This window comes from Chanodichthys erythropterus, chromosome 24, assembly GCF_024489055.1.
Source record: "Chanodichthys erythropterus isolate Z2021 chromosome 24, ASM2448905v1, whole genome shotgun sequence".
Classification (NCBI taxonomy): domain Eukaryota; kingdom Metazoa; phylum Chordata; class Actinopteri; order Cypriniformes; family Xenocyprididae; genus Chanodichthys; species Chanodichthys erythropterus.
In genome coordinates, this window is record NC_090244.1 from 27746074 (window position 1) to 27772184 (window position 26111).

General features: G+C 36.5%; 5 protein-coding genes across 5 annotated transcripts; all 5 read left to right on the forward strand.

Moving 5' to 3' along the window:
* Positions 1-10206: 10206 nt before the first annotated feature.
* Positions 10207-11082, forward strand: LOC137014966 (histone H1-like). The gene has a single exon (XM_067379553.1). It carries the CDS (start codon positions 10243-10245, stop codon positions 10861-10863), a length of 621 nt encoding a protein of 206 aa, XP_067235654.1. The 5' UTR covers positions 10207-10242; the 3' UTR covers positions 10864-11082.
* A 1810-nt stretch (positions 11083-12892) lies between these two features.
* Positions 12893-13279, forward strand: LOC137014861 (histone H2A). The gene has a single exon (XM_067379371.1). It carries the CDS (start codon positions 12893-12895, stop codon positions 13277-13279), a length of 387 nt encoding a protein of 128 aa, XP_067235472.1.
* A 651-nt stretch (positions 13280-13930) lies between these two features.
* On the forward strand, positions 13931-14341 carry LOC137015166 (histone H3). The gene has a single exon (XM_067379924.1). It carries the CDS (start codon positions 13931-13933, stop codon positions 14339-14341), a length of 411 nt encoding a protein of 136 aa, XP_067236025.1.
* A 2244-nt stretch (positions 14342-16585) lies between these two features.
* LOC137015373 (histone H4) lies at positions 16586-16897 on the forward strand. Its single transcript, XM_067380290.1, has one exon. It carries the CDS (start codon positions 16586-16588, stop codon positions 16895-16897), a length of 312 nt encoding a protein of 103 aa, XP_067236391.1.
* Positions 16898-18497: 1600 nt separating this feature from the next.
* LOC137015127 (histone H2B-like) lies at positions 18498-19881 on the forward strand. Its single transcript, XM_067379841.1, has one exon. The coding sequence runs from the start codon at positions 18512-18514 to the stop codon at positions 18884-18886; it is 375 nt and encodes a 124-aa protein (XP_067235942.1). The 5' UTR covers positions 18498-18511; the 3' UTR covers positions 18887-19881.
* The last annotated feature ends 6230 nt before the right edge of the window (positions 19882-26111 follow it).

A 26111-nucleotide genomic window follows, 5' to 3' on the forward strand; every position in this document is an offset into this window, starting at 1 on the left:
CTTATGTTTATTTTTTATGTTTGTATGAAGGCTAAATACAAATAAAAGCTGAACATAAATTTATTTGTACTGTTTTTATTTCTTAAATATTATATAGTTTTATAGGAAGAGATTTCATAGATTTGGCAAATTAATTTTTCAGACGTTGTGGCCATTCTTGGCAGTTTTTCTGAGGCTATTATATAGTTCATATCGATATCGGAATTATATCGTATCGACCGAAATTAAGAATTATATCGTGATATAAATTTTGGCCATATCGTCCAGCCCTATGTATGTAACGTTCAGTCTTTAATTACCCTTTATATACAACCACATATCATTCAGATAATCTCCAGGTGGACTGCACGGGTCCAGGATCTAGAGATCATCCATCATGAGGACGATGTTCCAGGAGAAGCAGCGTATACTGGGTGAAAAACTATGCCTCATTTTTTCCAATATCACAGGTAAGACTAAATGTATTTAAATTGATTTCAATCATGGGTCATGTCTTTCAGGTCTGCTTGATCATTTTGTTGTCCTGGATGTGAAAACATGGTCAAAAGGTGTGTCAATCAGCATCCAGCCATAAAAGCAGCCTTCTCGTTAAAGGGCTCAGAAGGACAAACAGGTAATTCACAGGGTTGAATTTCACAATTCAATTTCTCACAGAGACAAGATGTTAATAATTCTGAATTCAAGGGGTCAGCAATTTTACTATTTGATACATTTACACTTTTTATTTCAGTCAAAATTAAATCTCTGATTGATGAATCTGAACATAGTTGATGTGTACATTTATTTAGAGATCAGATTTGATATCTTAAAATGCACTGTCTGTCCAAAATTACAGACTTTCCTGCTGTTGGTGCATGTTAACCATCATCCTGTCATTGCTTCTTTTATGTTTCAAAAAGCAGACTTTATCTTTATCATTCCAGGTCCTGATTAGGAGACGCAGAGAACATGAAGCTACAGTATTTGCCGTGCAGCTTATATTTATCAAGCAGTAAAAATGCTCAAAACTAAAAACAAGCATTTAAAAATTTTATGAAAACAGTCATTTATTACACTCCATTCATTCAACAGCAATGGTTGATTTCGTACGTCATTGCATCATTTCTACATCATTCCACATGCTTTACACTTTCAAATTTCAGTTTTAATCAAGTGTTTACATGTCCTATCGAACATATTAGAAAAGGTTTAAACCACCCCTTACATTCAGAATGAAATTTTAAAAAATTTGATTTGGCAAATTTATTCTGAATGACATTGTTGCATGTGACTTAAAGTTCACCCAAAAATGAAAATTCTGTCATCCTTTACTTATCCTTTACAAATGATACACAATCACATCACATAGGCTGCTTGGCAACCCTATATATATATATATATATATATATATATATATATATATTATTTTTTTTTTAATCTAAAACTATAGCAGCAACATTAGCTGTGTTTACATGGGTTCTAATAATCAGACTAGTAGCACAGATGGAACAAGAAGTCACATGTTTATTGGAATGAATTGGCCGGGTCCAATTGACATTTCATTCGGATTGAAAGAGCATGTTTAAAACTTTTTTTAAATCTGTTCGATACTATCAAATACAATCCAAAATCTCCTTCCACTCATCATCTTATCCACAAGCTCCTTGTTTTGGCCGTTGAAATGAGCATTTTTACTGCTTAAATATAAACAGCATGGCACAAAGCTTAATGTATTCATTGTCTCCTAATTAGGACCCATAATAGATAAATGTTAAGTCTTGTTTTTAAAAAATCTGTGTAGTGCAGTCGTGCAATGTACCAACTGCTTTGATATGATTATTGGGTTAACTAACTTGTATGCAAAGGCTCACAAACTGTGTTAGAACTTTCACAGTGTACGCCTGCCAAGACTGTTGTTCATCTTCGAAACATAAGTGAAGATATTTTAATGAAATCTGAGAGCTTTCCATCCCTCAATTTACAGACCATGCAACTAACACTTTGACACTTCAAAAAGTTCATAAAGTGATTGTAAAAGTGATCCATATGAATGGAGAAGTTTATTCCAAATTTTTTGAAGAGACTTGTTCGCTTAATGCAATATACAGTTTGAGTTTAGACTTTTTTCACATATAAACATTAATTAGCAAACAATGGAAAATGGAAGCTCAACTTGTTTGTATATGCACTAGTGTGTTGAATTTGTTTATTATATAAGGTGATCAAGTTTATTCAGAAAATTTGGACTAAACCTCTCTATTAGACTATATTTACGATCTGTATGAAATTATTTTATTTTAAACATCAAAGTGGCAGTTGTGTAGACTGTCAATGAAAGGAACAAAGCTCTCAGATTTCATTAAATTATCTTTATTGTGTCTTGAAGATGAATGAAAGTCTTAACAGGTTTGGAACGACATGAACTCATGTCATGATAAAAACAATGTTATAACTTACAATATATACATGATAATATTTTAATGATTTCAAAATACTTTGAAGAATACAAAAAACATTTAGGTAATATTTAAATTATTTTTTTTGTGCTTTCGTGTACATGAAGATGTATTTTTTGAGGATGCTGCTATGATAGACCCTAGATTTAAGGGAAAGGTGAAAAATGAGTAAGTCTGACAGTGACACGATTATAAATGTAATTCGGTAATTTAACGGATCTTGCCCAAACTCACCTAGTCAGAGCCAGTTGCATTCAGTCAGTGTTTAAAATCTGTAATGAAATAGCTAATAGTAAAATTGTTTAGAATATTAAAGTAAAACTACTTTAAAATATTATTATTTTACTATATTTTTCAACAAATGCAGCCTTGGTAAGTGGAAGAGACTGCTTTCAAAAGTAAAAATGCAGCTTCTATCAATGTAATCTTCTCTTTCAGCTGCCAGAGGAGGAGGATGATGATGGCAGTGGTGACCGAGATGAAGAGGAGGAGGAACATGTAAGTTAGACACACTTTCCTCATTCCTTTCTAACAAATAATAAACCTGACTACAACAACTACTACAATAACATTGTTTTTAGCTTCCAGTTTGCAAAAATCCAAAGTGATCCTTGCCTCAGAAGAGCCTGAGAAAGATACACTTCCTCTTCTCTCACAGCTCTCCATCATCTTCCTCCTCAACACTGTTGGAAAGAGTGTTCTACACAGCTGAGGACACGGTAATGAGAGATCTCAAATTCTTCCTGAGAAAGTCCACATGTTTATTTTCTTGAACAAAAACTGTACATGTATTTTTGGGTGGGCCAAAGTATTATTTGAAGAAATGCTAAAAATCTCTATATTGCTCTTTATACATATCTTTTACTCTTTATGAGTGTCATCTTCTAGATTTTTTATCTTTTGGGAAGCTCAAGGACTGTAAAAGTTCTAGTAAAGCAGTATTAAAGCACATTACCTCAGTATATATTACTCATACAGGACACTTAAGAAATGGTTTAAAACATTTTTTTGCAAATAAAGTAATAAAATATCTGCTAAATCTTTTTCACATATCATTTTTGTGCTAAATTGTGGAGAGTAGTAATCATAAGAGTATAAATATAATTGATAAAATCATTATTTAACTATACCCATCTCTCTAATGATGAAACACTTTTTCAATAAAAAGAATAAAACATTAATCATTGGTTACATTTATTTATTGATTGTATTGTTTGGTCTATGAATGTGTTTGATTTATAAATTCATGTTCAATTCTCTGTACTCATAACTTAATAACACTTGGTTGCATGGTAATGTTAATGTATTGGCTTATTTTACAAAGTAACAATGCTGATGATTTCATGGATGCAGTTTGTTTCTAGCCATTTTCTATCATACAATTAGAATTTATAATATTTTATAGCAGAGAATTAAGTGTTCAGTTCTGCATAGATTCTGTGCATGGAACACAGAATGTTCGTTAACTTTGGATGGTATAATGGAATGTTGTCCAATGTCCATTATCCCTTTATGTTGTACCTGTTTTGTCATTCCTGTTCATCACATGTTTTTAAATAAATAACTGTTAACAATTATCTTATTGTCTGCAGTTGATTGCTATGTTTTAGAATATGGGTGATTCTTTTAATGATGGCTAATATTAAATCACAATGATACAATATTTAAATTGTACAGCGAGAAACTGAATTTACAGTGATTACCTGTTATCTACTGTTTATAGTTATGTATTGCATACAATACATAAAAAAACAGTGCTTAACTGTTTTTTGTATGTAAATGCAATCGAAATCACAGTATTTTTTTCTTCTACAGTAAAACAATCAATACTGTAAATACAACTAAAATCACAGTGTTTAATTGTTTTTTATTTTACAGTGAATACACAAAATACTGTAAATGGAAGTACAGTACCCTTACTGTAAAATGTATTCACAGTAACTTACTGGCAACAATTAGCCAGTAAGTTACTGTAAATACAAGTAAAATCACAGTATTTAATTGTTTTTGATTTCACAGTGTATACATAAAATACTGTAAATGGAAGTACAGTACCCTTACTGTAAAACGTATTCACAGTAACTTACTGGCAACAATTAGCCAGTAAGTTACTGTAAATACAACTAAAATCACAGTATTTAATTGTTTTTGAATTCACAGTGTATACATAAAATACTGTAAATGGAAGTACAGTACCCTTACTGTAAAACGTATTCACAGTAACTTACTGGCTAATTGTTGCCAGTAAGTTACTGTAAATTTCACAGTAAATTTTTTACAGTGTATATTTATATATTAGTTGGGAAGTTATTTTGTGCCTCGGCCCCTTTAAGGGAGTGCACTTGGGGAAAAGAAGCAAGTTGTACGAGGAGTTAGGCAGCTGTTCATGCTGTTATGCCGATACTTCTTATTCTGATTAAAGAAAGAAACGTGAATTATCACCGTTGTAACCCGTGTTTTATTTATGTTAACCACGCCGAAGAGACTGGAGTGTTCACAGCAAAAAAAGAGGGTTACAGTAATCAAACAGAACAATATGCCAAACACATTAGAAAATGCGACAAGAAGAAAAAAATAGCACAATGCGGACTGCTCAGTGGCTAAAATATTGTCTTTTCACTGCCTTTGTATTGTTTTTGCTTGTTATTTACTTGTTATTTTGAATTTTTTATATGCATAAACAGTTGCAATCATTTCGTATATATGAAAACCCTGCAATAAATCTGAGACAAAAACAGTTCTTTGTGTAAGTGTGCTTTTATTATTGTATAAAGATAAAAGCAGCACAGTATTGTAGAAATTTAAAGTATGCATATATTTATACAGTAGTCAACAACATATTCAAAGCTCATTACAACATGAGGCCAGTAGTAAATTAGCTAGATGTTGACTGCTCAGTGCCTAAAATATTGTCTTTACTATCTTTGTATTATTTTTTGCTTTAATATTTACTAGCTTAAATGTTTGATTTTATATACATACACAATTGCCATCATTCTGTACATATGAACACCTTGTAACAAATGAGACAAAAGCAGTTCTTTTGTGTAAGTGTGCTTGTATTATTGTATAAATATTAAATCTACAAAATATTTTACAAATAATTTAAAGTATGCAAATAATTATACACTAAATATAAAGTTTTTTTATAAAACTACGTACATAAACCAGAACTTTCTGTAGTGCAAATGTTATGTGCAAACATGGCAATTCAGAACAGATATACATGTATATCCATGTAAACAGTCATGTCACCTTTAGCAAATTGGTTACATAAAACTATGTAAACACTGTATCTGTATCTTTGCTTAAGGTGTGGTATGTCCATATGTTGTGCATAGAAGCGTTAGTACACAAGTAAAAAAAAAAAAACATACAGGTACAGTGTATTTTTATCAAGAGTCACAGTCCTCCATTTGCCACTTGAACAAGACTTGCAAAATTTCCAAACATGCATGGGCCTTGCTTCCCGTGGACATTTTGGTCAGCCTCTTCCCCACCATCTTGCCAAAGCACATGTCTTCATCCTCAAGTTCCTTGTCCTCGTTGTACTTCTGCAATCTCGCCATTATGGCTTCTTGAACTGGAGTTAATTGCTCTCTTTTCCTCTTCTACGAGCCAAGAGGGGACGGCGACGGCACAGATGTGCATGCCGATGAAGACATGCATAGTGAAGAGTCTGAGGAGGAAGATGATGGTGAGGACAGAAGGGCAACTGGTTCAACGGGGTCTGGGTTGATGCATTCCAGGTTTTGTCAATGACAAAGATCCAGGTTCACTGGAGCACTCGATCTGAAACAATGTAACAGTAAAAAGTCAGAAAAGCTATGTATGCTAGCAAGTTAGCCGAAGAGGTAACGTAGCATCGAATGCCAATGTAAAGTTTGCCTTACCTCTTTGGTGAAGTTCGTGTCTGTTTCTCTGTGTTTAACAAAAGAAGACAGCTAGCCAAGCATCACAACAATCTGCGGGACGGGCTTGATTCCACCTGGATCAGCGCTCCTTCCTTTCAGTTTTCTTGCTGCTTTAACGTATCTATCCCGAAGATTCTTCCATCGCTGTTGGTAAAACGCTTCATCCTTTCCAATAGTTTTGCTTATTTCACTCCATGAATTTGCCACCCTAAACTTGTACTCCTTCAAACATGAATTGTACAAATGTGGATACTTTTGATCTTTTCGCACAAACACTCCTCGATTTTGCCATCCATTGTGCTGTTTTTCTCATTTTTTCAAGCGTGTTGTTTTTAAACTGGTCTTTTCACACTCTTCTTCGATGGCTGAACACTGTGCTCAATACTGTGCGTATTGCCACCTGAGTCATTCTACGAAACGGGTGCCATTTACACTTTGCACTTTTCAAAATTTTCATTAAGAGCAAACTTTTTTTTAAACAAACATGCAACTTGAAAGATATGTTAATCCTCCAAAAAACACATTTTCCCACCTCAGGCACAAAATCTTTATTATTACCCTTTTTATTTAGGCAAGACATCCATTCTTGTACCACCCCGTCACTGACAATATGTATGCCATTGGAGTAGTAAGAGAAGAAATATATTTTTAAAATCTATGTTTTCCTAATAGTAAAATGTCCCATTTATTTATTTATTTTTTTATTCTTAGATTTTTAATCTTGAAATATGAATTTGACCTTTCAATGGCCTCATTGTTTGTACTGAAATAATTAATTCACAGAAAAAATACAAATTAAGTTAAATTTATCTGATCAGTCCACACAACAAGAACATAATTCAACATTAATTTATGTACCATTTCATTTTCTTTCCATAAACTTTTAACAAAATGACCCTGTGACGGGGTGGTAAATGTGACAGGGTGGTATAGTGTTTATCTATGATCTGCTGTTTTAAACTTTAAAAACTGGGGGAGGGAAGACATTCAAATTGAGTAAAAAGTGTGTGAGTGATATAGTGAGTGAGTGAATGGGTGAATTAATGAACGAAACAGTGTTGCAAATCTGCATTTTTCCTGCAAAATTGGGCTAGGCTACTTTTACACTGTTGCTTCGGGTTGTTTTTCATGTCCACGGGTTGAAGTGAGCCCAAAAAATATGCTATATAGCCCCTGGAATGCACATTTTACCACGGGAACCTTGCCAAAAAGAAAAAAGTTTTACCCCCAAGAACGTGATTTTTATCGAGGGACATTTTGTGATGAAATTTACCACAAAAACGTGACGGGGTGGTAAATTTCTTCACAAAATGTCTGCAAATCTCCCATGTGGTCAAGTTTCTCACCTAGCATACATGTATTCAATCAACATAATTATCTTTGTATTAATAATGTAAAAAAATGAATAAAAAACAGTTTTCCCTATCTATTTTGCGTGACGGGGTGGTAAGGTTAAGCTTGACGGGCCCTGCCTAACATGAAAAGGCAACAAATAAACAATGTAAAAAAATGTACATAGTTGCCTTCTTTTGTTCTTGGTGGCTATAAGGCTCAAATGATGTCACTTAGGCTTTGTGATGTCATTTAAAGGAACAGAGCATTATTTATAGATAAAACAAGTTAGTGTGATGGGGTGGTGTGTCAAACTGATGGACACGCACAAATCACAAAATATTTAAGTTTATTGTGAATAAGTATATCTTGTGTAAACAGGGACACACATATAATCCTGAAAATAGTATATGTTTGAAAAAAATATATATAACTTATTTGGTGATACTTTAGATACAAATGTCATGTTGGTTAACATGGACATGTGAAATTGGCTATATAATAATGAAAATTAATTAAAAATAGTATGCTAATCTTCAAAAAAAAAAAAAAAAATTATCATATATCATGTTAAAAAGAACACTTGAATTAATGACCTTAAGCTTTGGAAACAGACTTTGGGACATTTTTTGTGCCTTATGCATCTGATCAAACATTGCGGACCCAACTGGCACCCGTTTCGTAGAATGACTCATCTAGTGGAACTCTTCTGAACTGCTGGCGCATGCGCTGTTGCATGCGGACGGGGTATGCGGCCGGCCATGAGCCCTCCGCATGACGAAAATTACGTCATGCGGACGATGCACAAACGCGGATGGCCGAAGTATACCCGGGGCTTAAGAGGTGTCTGGATGTTGTCCTTGCATCTTTATCTGATGGCGTTGGACAGTTTGTTTGTATCAGTCCACAAAGATCCAACCAAAATGTAGCAAACCTTTGTCCACTGTATCCGTTGTATGTCCTATACCCTGTCCTGTTCTACTTGCGGAACGAACGCAGTGCCAGTTCCGTTCGTTCCTTAAGTAGAATAGGGAAGGCGCAGGATATACAGCGTAAGCTTTTTGAAGAATACGGAAAGCGGAAGCATGTGCAATGTGATCATCTGTGTTTATAAAGCATATACATTTTTATTTTTGTAGAAAATGAACGATTGTTGCGCTAGATAAGACCCTTATTCCTCATCTGGTATCGTTTAAAGCTGCACTGAAACTGGCCTTCAACTGTTTGGAGGCCATTTAAGTCCACTAAGGAGAATAATCCTGGAATGTTTTAATCAAAAACCTTGATTTCTTTTCAACTGAAGAAAGAAAGACATGAACATCTTGGATGACATGGGGGGGGGAGTAAATTATCAGGAAAATTTTATTTGAAAGTGGACTAATCCTTTAACATCAGCTCTTCAGCTTCAGTGTCCTTCAGATAGTACCAATCTCAGTTTAACCTGCCTGTGTAATCTAGAGAGTTTGTTTAGGGTTAGAATATATATAGCCTGACCAAATCCCCAACATCAGTGCAAATATCAAACATATAGTGTAAATAATATGACTATTTTATGAATTAGCATTTAATAGTGGTTAAATCAGAATATAAGACAATTACAATCAGTGACTTGTACTTTATTATTTACATGTATTCATTTAGCAGATGATTTTATCCAAAGAGACTTTTGAAGGAACACCGTTTTAAGGAGGCAATGGCAGGAGAAATGCAGCAATACAAAGTTTAAAACATTGTATACGTTTTTATTATTATTATTTTTAATAAGTTGCTATGCCTTACTTTACATGAGCAAATCATTCGACTTCAACACAAACCTCATTAATTCACATGGCGAAAACTGAGATGAATGACAAATAAGGAGAAACAAATATGCCGATTTACATTTTTATTTACGTAATATTATGTACATCAGCTTATGAAAACGTAAATTTAAAACATTATTTGCGTGTTGAGTCGTAGTAGCCTATATTATTATTACAAGGACAGATCTGCTAAGCGAAGATGAGGGCCAGACAGAGTCACAAGCAGACTCGGATCCTCCGGATGATGTTCGTGTGCTTCAAGCTGCCCAAAACAACATCTGTATGAAAGCCTCCTCACGCCCCTCACTAATGCTGATTTCATTAAAGTTGCATTCAGACTGTTTTCTGAACACACAGAGGACGCGTTCAGGCTTTAATCATCTTTTTCATTAAAACGAGGCATCAAATGTACACGCGGCTTTTCCCCGTGGCTGATGCTCGACTTGGATTTGGTCTGCGGGAGGCAAAAGAAACATTTCCTCTTCGCGTATTTTAGTCTCCAGTGAAAGTTCAGAACCTCTGCTCGATGCTCACTTTGTTTTTACTGCGACAAACTATTTTACCGCTTCAGTTTTGTCCCAAATGTAAGAGAAGAAAACACAGTCGTGAGGGGCTCGTGGAGGCGCACAGACACCGAGCAGGGCGGGTTGAGTCTATAAGGTTCTCATGTGTTATTTAAGAGCGCAGAGGCGCTCGAGCGCTGATCATTGCTGAAACCAGACAGCGTTTGAAAGACTGTAGATCCGATCCGAGAGAAAGATGGCAGAAACCGCTCCAGCCCCGGCTGCTGCCGCCCCGGCCAAAGCGCCCAAGAAGAAGTCAGCTGCGAAAGCCAAGAAAGCAGGTCCAGGCGTCGGCGAACTCATCGTCAAAGCTGTGTCCGCATCCAAGGAGAGGAGCGGCGTGTCCCTCGCCGCCCTGAAGAAAGCTATCGCCGCCAGCGGCTACGACGTGGAGAAGAACAACTCCCGCGTCAAGATCGCCATCAAGGGCCTGGTGACTAAAGGCACCCTGGTGCAGGTCAAAGGGACCGGCGCTTCGGGCTCATTCAAGCTCAACAAGCAGAACGCCGAGACTAAGAAGAAACCGGCTAAGAAAGCGGCTCCTAAATTGAAGAAGCCCGCGGCCAAGAACCCCGCTGCTGCCAAGAAGCCCAAGAGCGCAGCGGCAAAGAAGCCCGCCGCCAAGAAATCGCCCAAGAAGGCCAAGAAACCCGCCGCCACAGCCGCTAAGAAGGCGACGAAGAGCCCCAAGAAGGCAAAGAAGCCAGCAGCCGCTAAGAAAGCAGCCAAGAGCCCCAAAAAGGCCAAGGCGGCTAAACCTAAGGCGGCAAAGCCTAAAGCCGCCAAGCCTAAAAAGGCAGTGCCCAAAAAGAAATGAAGTATTTACTGTTTCTCCTCAACGGCTCTTTTAACACTAGAACTACCAAGGCAGTCATTTTGACCGTTTTAAAGATTTGCAATGTAATAACTTTGTTGAAATAAAACCCATATAACTACAGTTCCATGACTTTTCTTAAATTAATGTAAATTTTATTTTAACATTGTTATTTTATTAAAATTTCAAAACACAAAAGAGTTCTGAGTATTTCTACCTTGAATGGCCATAGCGGTCAATTTGACCGCTCATATTGCAGGCGTATCTCCTCAGCGCTTTTTCCCGCGGTTAAAGATGTGCGTAGCTGTTGCCTAGCAACCTTTCTCTGGCAGTTTTGTATGCTTTTGATAAGCTAAAACTTAGCTTTACCGTCAAAATGGCAACAAGAAAGAAAATGACTGTCACTGAGGTTTTATCCTTGCTTGAGAACATTGATGATGCAGAGTCTGATGGAGGAGCAGAGAGCGATGTCTCTTGGTCTCTTGACAGTTCGTCTGACACTGATTCTGAGGTTCTGAGTCCTAATATAACAGAACTATTTATTCATTCTAGATTTCATTAGAGGCTGCATAAAATTGTTTCCGATTCGTGTGGTCCAAACATTTCCGATAATGCTAAAGCATTGTAAACTCCAAAAGTCAAAATGTATTGAATAAAGACAGATGTAATCATTTCCAAAATTCACAATATGTTTTTATCTAACGAAATATTCTGCTTCATTTTATATTTGTTGACATTTTGACTTTCAAAAACAACATTTTAACTGCGGTGAAAAACTTTGATCTCCAGCTTGCCGGATGCAAATTGCAGAAAGCAAATTGCGGCATGCACTTTTGTGGGAGGTCTAGTAGCTCTTACACAATAATATCACGAACATATTATATTATGTATGCTTAAATTACCCCACATTTTTCATTAAACATGACCATAGAAGCTTTGAAGTAAATATAACATGAAAAAAATGACATTCACTGCTGTCTGGTATGAACAGTCAAAATGACCGCTATTGGCAGTTCTAGTAGTTATAGAATTCCGGTAGTGCTAGTGTTAAGAGCCAACCACTATCTCTGAATAAAGAGCAAAACTCTGATATTAATGAATTTACCTGCTATTTTAATAGTTAAGGAAGTAAATAATTGTAAAAGTTTAAAATGTGTTAACATGCATGTTCCTGGTGCAGTATTTAAACCACAAAAAGCAGAGGGACATTTTACAGTGATTAACATGAGAAAACACTTAACATGGCTTCATGTACTTAATAGTTTAAAAAAAATTAAATTCAGTATATTCACCTGCAAGTGGACGAGCCCTGAGATAAATAATGGTGGGTTTTGTTTACCTTTCCAGGTGGATGTGAAAAAAAAGCTTGTTTCACAGAAAAGGCTTAAACTAGTTAGATTAAAATTGATGTTTGAGCTTTTGTAATTGAAAGTAACTTGTACTGACATATCTTATAATATGTCAGCGCCATGCATACCAGTAATGTTTTTTTTTTTCTCTCTCTCTCTCTCTCTCTCTCTCTCTCTCTCTCTCTCTCTCTCTCTCTCTAGTGAACGTTTATAAAAACTTCTTATTTGAACTAAGGCCGAATCCAGCTTTAGTCTAAACTCTTGTCTGTGAAACCGGGCCTTAATCTTGGCAAAGTAAATTATTTTTAAAGCTTGTTAAAATGTTGTTTCACCGCTTTAGTTCAACTGACAATGTTTTACACATGCCGATTGTATACTTTGAAATGCCGTAAACTAAAATAGAGGTTATAAATATTTATTTATCTTAATAACCTTAAATTATTAACCTTACTTTATTGAGGTTTACTGGTGTTTCCCAGCTCTACCTAGCTTCTACCCAAAACCGATCACCAGAAGAGGTTTGGAGATATGTGTGTTGGAGGGAAGTTCAGTGATTGGCTTGAAATCTTAACAGACTGTCAACCAATGAGCGACAAGAACGTTCGCTTAAAGGCAGTACCGCGAAACTCAGTTCTTCATTCTTTCAGCGTCGTTTGAAGAAACTGTTGTAGCTACAAGTGAAAATGAGTGGAAGAGGCAAAACTGGAGGTAAAGCCAGAGCCAAGGCTAAGACTCGCTCATCCAGGGCGGGACTGCAGTTTCCCGTCGGCCGTGTTCACAGGCTTCTCCGCAAAGGCAACTACGCCGAGCGCGTTGGTGCTGGTGCTCCTGTTTATCTGGCGGCTGTGCTCGAGTATCTTACCGCTGAGATCCTGGAGTTGGCTGGAAATGCCGCTCGGGACAACAAGAAGACCCGTATCATCCCCCGTCATCTGCAGCTGGCGGTGCGCAACGACGAAGAGTTGAACAAACTTCTGGGCGGAGTGACCATCGCTCAGGGCGGTGTGCTGCCCAACATCCAGGCTGTGCTCCTGCCCAAGAAGACCGAGAAACCCGCCAAATCCAAATAAGCGGATTCAGTCTGTCTCACTGAAACCCAAAGGCTCTTTTAAGAGCCACTCATTTTATCTGATAGAGAGCTGTTTTCTTTAACAGTTTAATAAAACCATAAACTCTTGACTTAAAACATGATTATATATATATATATCAAGAAATGACCCATCAAAACAACTATGTGTATGATTGTTGCGCTTACAAATACAGTAGTAAGAACAAAGTGTTATTAACGCATGCAAATCACGTAACTTTATATTGTTATGGGGCTCCTGTTTTTTTTTTTTTTTTTTTTTTTTTTTCTAGTGCTTTTATACAGATGATATTATTTTGTTCGAATCTGAGGATCATCATAATCTTTAGAAATGAGATGAATATTTCATAAATAAATACAGCAATATAAATATAACGCCACCGGCTATGTTACACTGTTTGATGAGCAAAACTGAGCAAAGCACATTGAGCGGGAAACCCTCTGCTTGTTTGAAAAGATGGAGCGAAGTCATTGGCTAGCAGTCATAAGCATACGTCACAGATCAGCCAATCACAAGCCTCGGCACCCTCCCGACACTGTGAGCTCATGGCCGCGAAATGCTTTAAAAGCAGGCGTGTAACACAGAGCAGCATTTCCAGCGTAAGCAGGACAGAAAGAGAAGTCGACTGCAGCAATGGCAAGAACCAAGCAGACTGCTCGTAAATCCACCGGTGGCAAAGCCCCGAGGAAGCAGCTCGCTACCAAAGCCGCCCGTAAGAGCGCTCCGGCCACTGGCGGTGTCAAAAAGCCCCATCGTTACAGGCCCGGGACCGTGGCTCTCCGAGAGATCCGCCGTTATCAGAAGTCCACCGAGCTGCTGATCCGCAAACTGCCCTTCCAGCGGCTGGTCCGAGAAATCGCTCAGGACTTCAAGACAGATCTGCGCTTCCAGAGCTCAGCTGTCATGGCCCTGCAGGAGGCCAGCGAGGCTTATTTGGTCGGTCTGTTTGAAGACACCAACCTGTGCGCCATCCACGCCAAGAGGGTCACCATCATGCCCAAAGACATCCAGCTGGCCCGCCGTATCCGCGGAGAGCGCGCCTAAACCCGCATCAGCCACATCAAACCCCAAAGGCTCTTTTAAGAGCCACCAAAATTACACTGAACGAGGAAGTTTTCAATGTAATGCTGAAAACTACAATTGTAAATCAACCAGTCCCACAGTCTGTGATTTGATTTCAGTAAGTTAGTTATTAATAGATGAAGGAAGCATTAAGTCAGTCTACTCTGTTGTTTGGTGATCGTGCAACACACCTCAAACCGCTATGGAAGTACCAATCCGGTGTCAGAGGTCATTATATGCAGATTATAAAGCGTTGTTTTTTCTCCCCGCTCCCCCAAGCGCGTTAACAATTCAAGAAAGCCTTTGATGCCTAAACAGAACTAAATAATAATGTTCGGTCTGCTGTTTAGCACATTTTGAATCATTGTTGCCAGATTTGGGTAAGAATTTATCCACAATATTGACATATTTAGTATGGAACCTATCTTTTTTGTTTTGTTTTTCCTCTTTTTGTGTGTTAATATTAAAGTTAAACTGATATCATATTTAGTTGACTACATCTTTGCATTTTCAACTCTTCTTGCTGGGTAGAACAGGGGAAGCTGTTCCTGCAGAGTTCAGCTCCAATGCCAGTCAAACACACCAATCCTTGCTAAAAGTATTCAGATTTATTTGGAAATTACTGGCATGTCTGTTTGAACAGGATTGGAGGTAAACTCTGCAGGACAGCAGACCTCAAGCCCTTAGCTTGACGAGACAGTTCAATAGTGTAAAAACAAAATTAATTTAAACCCCTCAATTTTAGGACACTTATGGTAGGTGTCCACTGGCGTGGGGTGGGCAGAGCAAGCGTTTTCAATTAAATCCTATGGAAGCTGAGCTTCACACTCACAAGGTGCATTGTGGGATTGTGAAGCTCGACTTCCATATGAATTATTTGAAAATGCTCGCTCTGCTCTGCCCGCGCCAGTGGACACCTACCATTAAACATGTCATGCATACAGCATATTTTGCATATTAGTTTTAGTTTTTTTGCATCACATAAAACAAATATTGATGGCTTTTTTTGTATATCTTAACAGAGCAATATCCTGTGAGATACACTTCATACAATCTATCAAAATAGATTAAAATAAAAAAGGGTTAAAATGTAGTCAAGTGAAAGAGTATCAAACATAATCCTGCATAATTGCAGTTTTAATACAATAATTTTGTCTGTGTCTCCAGTGTTTGTGTTTTAGAAAGTCCCAATAATAAAAAGGTCCAAAAAAAAAAAAAAAACTAAAATATTTAATACTTTAAGGTGAGACACTACAAGTTAAAACGCTGATGTGTGATTTTGAGATGTTGGGCTTATTTGCTTATTATAAAGTTGTTTTTTTTTTTTTTTTTTTTTTTTTTTCTCAGACTAGTGGTAAGAAAACATTCAAAATCCACATTTAAGCTTTTTTTTTTTTTGTCACTTTATCTATTTGTCTATAGATTTCAATTACAATACATATTTTAAAGGTTGATTTTAAATTTTTTTTTATTATTTTTTATCCTACGCTGAGCCATATATATCTACTCCAGAAGCACTTTCATACAACAAACTTTAGTTGTATTCCAATCTGTATTCTGAAGGTTTTACAGAGGAATTTGTTCATATATAGTTTGTTCAAAGAAAAATTCTGAATGTTTTTGTTTGTTCACAGCATTTTCTGAATTATGGAGTGATGAAAAGATAAATCCAAAATCCACTCTGTAAAAACCTTGACTCTAATATTTAAAAAAAAAAAAAAAAAATTATGAACCTGACTTCATCCAAAGTTCAGATGTTTGTACTAGAAATAAGTAAATGTAGTAAAAATAGGAATGTAGTAAGTAAATAAGGCCTAATTTGCATATTAAAACATAACATAACATTTTAGAAAAATTCTTATTGTAAGCAATCCACTGGGGAAGTAGGGTGATAACTTGTTTGTTTGTTTGCTTGCTTTACTCTAGTGTCTCGCCTTAATATTGTGATATAACGTATTGTGTCCCTCTTCAGAATACCACTTTTCATTATCAAACAGTACTGTAAATCATTATGTTTGTGAAATAAATTTTATGAAACCTGAAATGTAACATGAAACAAACGTCAGGGCAGGAATTAATTCACCTGTGCTCTAGCTACTTGGGGGAGGAGTGTGTGCCTTGAGAAGCAGTCCTGGTCTCTATCAGGTCCTGTAAGCAAATGTAAAAGTCCTCCTACTAACGCTCGTCTCTCATTCTTTATCATCATTAGATAGAGTTTTGTGAAACATGTCTGGAAGAGGCAAAGGCGGTAAAGGGCTCGGAAAAGGAGGCGCCAAGCGTCACCGTAAAGTTCTGCGCGATAACATCCAGGGAATCACCAAACCCGCCATCCGTCGTCTCGCTCGCCGTGGCGGTGTTAAGCGCATCTCCGGTCTGATCTACGAGGAGACCCGCGGAGTGTTGAAGGTGTTTCTGGAGAACGTCATCCGCGATGCCGTCACCTACACCGAGCACGCCAAGAGAAAGACCGTGACCGCCATGGATGTTGTGTACGCGCTGAAGCGACAGGGACGCACTCTGTACGGCTTCGGAGGTTAAACTTCTGAAATCAGGAACAACTACACCAACCCAACGGCTCTTTTAAGAGCCACCCACTCTCTCACATAAAGAGTAATGTTTTAGTCATGTCGAATTGTATGAAACAATGGCTCGATTTCACAGATTAGGATTAGGCCTTACTTGAATTATGACATTTAGCTTTTATAAATGTACGCTAGGAAAAAAAAAGAATACTGTATGCAACTTAAGACAAAAACAAAGGCGCTGACATATTTTTAGATATATATCAATAAGAGAACAGCTCAAACATGCATTTTAGTCTAGAACTAAGTCTTAAGAAACGTTTATTAATTTAGGGAATGTTTATTAGTTTAGATGTTTTAAAAAATGAACAAATGGGCATTAATATCGAAGTTATCAAAAGTGGAAATGCAGCAAACAAAAATGTTATTTATTTTACATAAGGTCAAATGGTCTTTAATCTACTATTTTCTGTAGTTTAAACAGTTAAACCACCGTTTCATGAATTACAGTTTTTTTCGATTGCTAAACGACAACTGGAGCTACATGTGCAAAACTCTAACTAGTCTGCACTACTAGGCTCAGTGCAGCCAAACACCTATGCACAACCCTCACTGAGATAACACACACTGTCACTCAGAACACACTGAGTAAAAACACTAACATCAAACTCCAACACAGAAAATATAAACTTTTCATCTTTACATTTTGAACAATTTCAGTGATTTCATACAAAGTAATATTTTCTTCAAAGAAAAGAGTGACATTCTTTCACATGATTTATTTAAATTTTTAGAACATAATTCTTTAAGGTAAATGAAAATTAGTAGTTTGCTTCAATAGTCTGTAGTAATTTACGGAATTACAGTGATGAGAAAAAAGGTAGAAACTAAAAGTACATACTGTAATTCGAACAAATAATCGAGGGGCTAATCCTGCAAAATTGCAATCAGCAGTGTTTGAAAGGTACAAGGCTGAAATCTAATCTGTTTTGAATGTGTGGTTCACAGTTTTGACAGAAGTGTGTTAGCATTTGAACAAAGTTCTGTAAATCCACAGTGTTGTGCAGGTTGTGGTTAAAGTCATGGGATAAGTGTGTAGAGTTTTGAAAACTGTTCAAGCAATGAAAAACGAACTAGAGTTTGGTCCACATGAACTGCTGCTGTGCAGACTGTAGTTAGAGTTTTGCACATGCGACTCCAGTTGTGCCCACTGTCGTTTAGCAATTGAAAAAAAACTGTAAAATAAGTTCTTAAGAAAAGCTGTTTTCCTTCCAAACTCCCTCAATGGCTCTATAATTGTGTTAAAATTACGCGATGATTTACAATATTTGTCTAGAATCGCTTATTTTCTCAAACTAATAATAAAAAGAGCGGGAAATGAAACAAAGGAAACAGTCAGGGTGTAGTTCAAACATTGAGCGGTTGGCGGTGGCGAATGTGATTGGCCCTCATTCCGCTCGTGATGCTTTGAGTTGTCCAATGAAATACGAGTTTATGGGTTTGGCCTATTAAAAGAGGCAATCAGATAGTTCCTGTATCTCTTTGTAAATTAGCATAGGGCGGTGGATAAATATCTCTGTGTCGCTTCTAATCTCACATTGCTTTGTGAAGTTTGTGTTCAAAAAGCATCATGCCTGAACCAGCAAAGTCCGCGCCTAAGAAGGGCTCCAAGAAGGCCGTCACGAAGACCGCCGGTAAGGGAGGAAAGAAGCGCAGAAAGTCCAGGAAGGAGAGCTACGCTATCTACGTGTACAAAGTCCTGAAGCAGGTTCATCCTGACACCGGCATCTCTTCCAAGGCGATGGGCATCATGAACTCTTTCGTCAACGACATCTTCGAGCGCATCGCCGGTGAGTCGTCTCGTCTCGCTCACTACAACAAGCGCTCCACCATCACTTCTAGAGAGATCCAGACCGCCGTGCGTCTGCTGCTGCCCGGAGAGCTGGCCAAACACGCCGTGTCCGAGGGCACCAAGGCCGTCACCAAGTACACCAGCTCCAAGTAGAGATTCAACCGAGACTCAACAACCCAAAGGCTCTTTTAAGAGCCACCCATATTTTCAGTTAAAAGAGACTATTTGTGTTTTGGTAGGAAGTAACTATGTTTTCCGGTGTTATACCCAATTCTGATCCTCCGGCTGTAAACTAGCTCTTCGCGTGCACGCGGACAGTACCGTTGTGTTTCCTGTAGATGACAGTTAAAACACGAAAACTTAGGATAATGTTTTACTGAACCAACTCCAAACGCTCAATTTAATGAACACTTATTCAGTTTCGTGTAGATGGCAGTGTAAACTCAAAAGTGATTAATTGCTTTTCAAACCTAAGTTAATCGTAAACGAGAGTAGAGAATGTTCGTTGCATTTATTTTGTTGACGCTTCGAGAGTTTCTCTTTTTTTTTTTTTTTTTTTCTTCTTTTGTCTCCTTAGACAAACCCACTATGTACTTGTTGAATTTTACATGAACGTGTTATACTTTACAAAAGAAATTTAATTAATCAATACATTTTTTTTTTTTTTTTTTTGTGAAAAATGAAGAAAAATACACATTAGCCTACTGTATTCACTGAGACTTAATGTAATTTTATGTTCCAAAGTAAATTCAAATAATGGGTTAATTTCCCCTGAAACATGTATGATGTTCCAATAAAATTATGGGCTAAAATATTGCATTAGGAGTTTTATTTGGGAAGGGACATCTTCACCCACATGTCTGGATTTTTAAAAGTTCCTAAAATGGGTGCGATATACCAATAATAGCACTTCTGTATGTAAAATTATACATTTCATTCTATCTACATGGACATATGATTTTACCCCCTTATTTCCTCACTCCATCATTTATTAATTTCAAATATTTTAAAAATGGCATTAATTTTGAGACCATTCAAAGAGGCAATATTAACTGAATTCCAAAATCTAAACTATAACCGTAAAATCAAAACTGCAACAAGAAAGGTGTTTTTTTGTTTTGTTTTTTTTACCAAAAATGATAAAGAACCTAGAGTTTGTTCTGCCTGTTTGTAGGGCTGCACAACTTGGCCAAAATGTTTTTTATCCATATGACTAATTCTGATATTGTTATTACTAAATAAAAACATTTAACAAAACAGTAATTATTGTTAATGGTTATCAATATATATTCACAGAAAACTGCAACATGACCTGTTAACATGCAGGAGGGCTAAATGTTTCGAAAGGTATAAGGATTTATTATGAAATAAATGTATGATTACGATCTTTGGCAAAAAAAATTGTCAGAAAATGGAATGCATTCACTGAGAAAGAGAGAAAAAATCAGAAGTAGTATTATTATTCCTATTTTTACCCAGAATATTTGAACAGAAAGGTTTTGCGAGATTAGTGACTGCATACCTGTAATATAATCTATGGACAGGTATACATTTCCGGTAGCTGAATAAAACTCAAATATATATATATATATATAAAAAGAGGGCTTGTTCCTCACAATTAAATGACAACAGTGATGTATGACATACAATGCTGGATAGATTCACAGAAGAGAACATAATCAGAGCAGTGAGACCCAAGATTTGAGATGTGTGCAGCTACATATCTCGGCTTTTACCAATAAAATCTAATTTTGACACCTGGAACTCCAGCTTAGAGAGACTTTTTTAACAAGAGGCATGCCACAACACTTGTGAGTATTAATGCTGATATCTGCTGAGTAAAAAAAACATAAAACATAAAAAAAAAAATCTAATAAAAACTCTTCAATTAACTGCATCTTCAGTCAGTGGTTCTTGAGTCTTAACTGTAATTCCCCTACACTACACTGCATTGCAATAGAAAACGTATCCCATTTAAATTAAATTTACAGGAGAAATTCTGCTAAATAAATTTAAACAGACTGTAAATACACCAAATAACTGTTTAACTAATTAAATTGGGGGCTTCTCTGAAATACTTTGCAAACACAGTACCAGTCTGGGAACATTGTTTTAGCATTTTCAAATAAGTCTTTTATGCTTAATGCATGATTGCACTAATTTGATCAAAAATAAAAAAGTAATATGGAGAAATATATAACATATATTTAAAATGATGCTTTTCTATTTTAATACAAATGGGCAGGCATGGTGATTTGTGAATGGAGATTGTTGTGGTGCTTATTTTGGAACCTGCTATACTTTATATATATATATATATATATATATATATATATATATATATATATATATATATATATATATATATATATATATATATAATTCATAGATTAATTTACATTTAGAAAGAACATTTATTAAAAATAGATTTTTTTCTAACAAGAAAAGTCTTTACTTATGTCTATACTTTTATCAAATGAACAGGTTCATGCTAAATAAAAGTATCAATTTATTTCATAACAAAAAGAAAGAAAAAATAAAAATTGACCACAACTTTTGAACAGTACTATTGTAACACCCCTATGACTCTCTGTTTGGTTCCTCCCATTTGTCTGCCCTTATTATTTCCTGTCATTATCGTCATTCCCATCACCTGTGTGTAATTCATTAGTGTCCTTTTGTTTGGTTCTGTTCATGCGTCTTTGTCAGTCTACGAGGTTACTTTAAAGCAGGGGTGGGGAATGTCGATCCTGGAGGGTCATTGTCCTGCAGAGTTTAGCGCCAACCCTAATTAAACACACCTGAAGCTAATCAAGGTGCTCAGGATTATTAAAGTTACAGGCCGGTGAGTGTTTTTTTTTTTTGTTTTGTTTTTCAGGGTTTGAGCTAAACTCTGCAGGACAATATGGCCTGCAGGATCGACGTTCTCCACCTCTGCTTTAAAGTATGCGTGTGTACCTTCTCTCTGTAGATTACCCATATGTGGATTACAATTAAAGACTCTTTACTTTGAAGCTCGTCGTATTGTTCCTTCTCTATTCTGTGCACTGTGACAACTGTATATTTATTGTTTCAAAGGTTTACATTTTAAGTAAATACTGTCTTATTGTTTTTTTTTTTTTTTTTTAAATCAATGAATCCTTAAAAGTATAAACAAGGTTATACATTATATTATATATATATGTTAATAATATTAAGCAGCACAAATGTTTCCAACATTGATGATAAAACGGCATATTAGAGTGATTTCTGAAGGATCATCTGACACTGAAGACTTGAGTGATAAATTCAGCTTCGCATTACAGAAATGAATTATATTTTATAAAACATATATATTTTATAACAGCTAAGGAGCGTTGTTAGCCACGTCGCAAGCAGAGGCTTAGTGATTGGGGCTTATTGCTTTATTACAGTATTGTATAGAAAAGTTTTGTTTTGTTTTTCCAATTGTAATATTTCACAATATTACTGTTTTTTTTTGTTTTTTTTTTTTTTTTTTTTTCTGTATTTAATTCTCTATATTTTTGTTCAAATAAATGCAGGTGTTGTGTGTAATTATGACTTCTTTCAAAAAACATTACAAATTGTTTTTTTTTTCCCAACTTTTGACTGGTTCTATTGCTTTCCTCAGTTCTTCCACTCCTTGTGGTGTGTTGAGGAAATCAATTGGAGCATCTCTAAGTATAAATTCAGCAAACTGAAAAAGGAAAGCAATAAAAGGAGCAATTTTATTATAAAGGAAAATAAAACATAAATTTGACTTTAGCAGACCATGTACAGCACAATTAGGAACTTAATTGTGTTTTATATATATATATATATATATATATATATATATATATGTATATATATAAAAAAAAAAGTTGTGCACATCAAAATTTCCCATTCTTTGGAACAAATTGCAAATGCTTTAGTACATTCAGGCAATTGATTATGTACAATTTTCTGCTGTTTCCTACATTATCAATTGCTAATGTAATGTTGCTCCAAATGTGTTATACAGTGGGTACGGAAAGTATTCAGACCCCCTTAAATTTTTCACTCTTTGTTATATTGCAGCCATTAACTAAAATCATTTAAGTTCATTTTTTTTCCTCATTAATGTACACACAGCACCCATATTGACAGAAAAACACAGAATTGTTGACATTTTTGCAGATTTATTAAAAAAGAAAAACTGAAATATCACATGGTCCTTAGTATTCAGACCCTTTGCTCAGTATTTAGTAGAAGCACCCTTTTGATCTAATACAGCCATGAGTCTTTTTGGGAAAGATGCAACAAGTTTTTCACACCTGGATTTGGGGATCCTCTGCCATTCCTCTTTGCAGATCTTCTCCAGTTCTGTCAGGTTGGATGGTAAACGTTGGTGGACAGCCATTTTTAGGTCTCTCCAGAGATGCTCAATTGGGTTTAAGTCAGGGCTCTGGCTGGGCCATTCAAGAACAGTCACGGAGTTGTTGGGAAGCCACTCATTCGTTATTTTAGCTGTGTGCTTAGGGTCATTGTCTTGTTGGAAGGTAAACCTTCGGCCCAGTCTGAGGTCCTGAGCACTCTGGAGAAGGTTTTCATCCAGGATATCCCTGTACTTGGCCGCATTCATCTTTCCCTCGATTGCAACCAGTCGTCCTGTCTCTGCAGCTGAAAAACACCCCCACAGCATGATGCTGCCACCACCATGCTTCACTGTTGGGACTGTATTGGACAGGTGATGAGCAGTGCCTGGTTTTCTCCACACATACCGCTTAGAATTAAGGCCAAAAAGTTCTATCTTGGTCTCATTAGACCAGAGAATCTTATTTCTCACCATTTTGGCAAACTCCATGCAAGCTTTCATGTGTCTTGCACTGAGGAGAGGCTTCCGTCGGGCCACTTTGCCATAAAGCATTTAAGGATTATGGAGGCCACTGTGTTCTTAGGAACATTAAGTGCAGCAGAAATTTTTTGTAACCTTGGCCAGATTTGTGCCTTGCCACAATTCTGTCTCTGAGCTCTTCAGGCAGTTCCTTTGACCTCATGATTGTTGATGATCACGAATCTTCAACTGGAAAGCATATATAGACAGAGCACAACAAAGTAGGGGTGTGAATTGGCACTAGTTTCATGATTCAATTCGATTACGACTATCATGTCAACGATTTGATTTGATTCGATTTCACGATGCATTCTTTGCAACCTCGATTTTCAATAATCCTGCACATGGCTACATTGTCATCAGTAAATAGTCTACAAACAGTCAGATATATGAACTCCCTATTTATTTTATCTGCTTCAAATAAAACTTAAGTCTGAACAGAGTAAGTACACTAGTAAATGAACACTAGTAGTAAGTGAACACTAGTAAATAAATACTAAAGGCACATACAACTGTCAAGTACTGAATGCATTTAAAGTGCAGTGTACTACTTCAAAAAGTATTTAAATGTTAACAAATGTATAACAATTAAATTAATTTATAACCCAAAATAAACAGTACAGTCTTAAAAACAAAAACTCTCTGCACAGCTCTAATATACAACATAAAATCAAATAAATATAAAATAACAGCACAGGGCACTTCCTGAATGTAGTAAACATTAAATTTAAGTCTGCACACAACAGACAACAGAGCATTTAGAACTAAGTGCTCTAAGGGCCGTTCACACAGAACGCGTCTAAAAACGCGAGACAGCGCTCAGGAAGGGTTTTTAAAAAGCACAGCGTAGAACGCGAGTGTCTCGAGACGCGCTTTTGAGATGTGATGCAATAACGACAATAATAGAAATAATAGAAATAGGCAAACGACAGAATTGACAGATACAAGTTTCGACATGGAAAAAAAGAAAATAAGATAATAATGGGCGCCTCCTCCTCCATGTTGCAGTCATATAAAATAGTTGTCATGCCAACTTGCTACTGTAAACAGAAGCTCGCAACGCTTGCCCCACCTCCGAGTTCTTCTGATTGGTCCACTGTTTTGGAACTGACATTGATGAGCGCCGGTGTTACAATATATTCGGTTCCTGAAATATTCTGTTCCCCTGGGTGGCGCTTACGCGAATATTCATGATAGCCTCCTATTGTGGGCGTGTCCTTGAGACAACGCGCAAGCGAATGGAACTGAAAATATTAGTACACGCTCCTCAAATCGCATCGGTTTAATGGATTATTTCGAAAAGGTAATAACATATTCAGTGTTAATCAACAGTTCACATGGAGTGGGGGTTCAATCTTCAACTGGCTGGTGGCAGCTGCCAGTCTTGATTCTGGCAGGTCTGTCAGCGGTGGCTGGCAGAGTGTAACGCGTTCCTTATTTCTATCGTTGCATGAAAATACATAATTTTATTATTCTTAATATAATCTTATGACTCTATTCTTTTGTATAATTCACGTTTTAGATGGGTTTATCTGAATTAAAGCAGTAAAATGACCGTGATCTCAACTGGTGGAAAATGACGCATAGCCCAGCCAGCCAATGCTGAGACGCGAGTATAACGCGCTCTCTAATCACTCTCGCTGCATGGAAATACATAATTTTATTATTATTAATATCATATTGTGACTCTATTCTTTTGTATAATTCACGTTTTAGATGGGTTTATCTCAATTAAAGCAGTAAAATGACCGTGATCTCAACTGGTGGAAAATGACGCATAGCCCAGCCAGCCACTGCTGAGACGCGAGTATAACGCGCTCTAATCACTCTCGCTGCATGAAAATACATAATTTTATTATTATTAATATCATATTATGACTCTATTCTTTTGTATGGTGGACGTTTTAGATGGGGTTATCTCAATTAAAGCAGTAAAATGACCGTGATCTCAACTGGTGGAAAATGACGCATAGCCCAGCCAGCCACTGCTGAGACGGGAGTATAACGCGTTCTCGAATCACTTTCCCTGCATGAAAATACATAATTTTATTATTATTAATATAATATTATGACTCTATTCTTTTGTATAATTCACGTTTTAGATGGGTTTATCTCAATTAAAGCAGTAAAATGACCGTGATCGCAACTGGTGGAAAATAGCCCAGCCAGCCACTACTGAGACGCGAGTATTATGCGCTCACTAATCACTTTCGCTGCATGGAAATACATAATTTTATTATTATTAATATCATATTATGACTCTGTTCTTTTGTATAATTCACGTTTTAGATGGGTTTATCTCAATTAAAGCAGTAAAATGACCGTGATCGCAACTGGTGGAAAATGACGCATAGCCCAGCCAGCCACTATGAGACGCGAGTATAACGCGCTCACTACCCAGCAAACACAGTACGTTGTGACGACGTCGTCAGTTAGTCGTCATTTGGTCAGCGTGACATTACTTTATGACAACGTTGTGAGGACGTCGTGGTAATGTTCCATTTTTTAGAATCTTGGCTAACG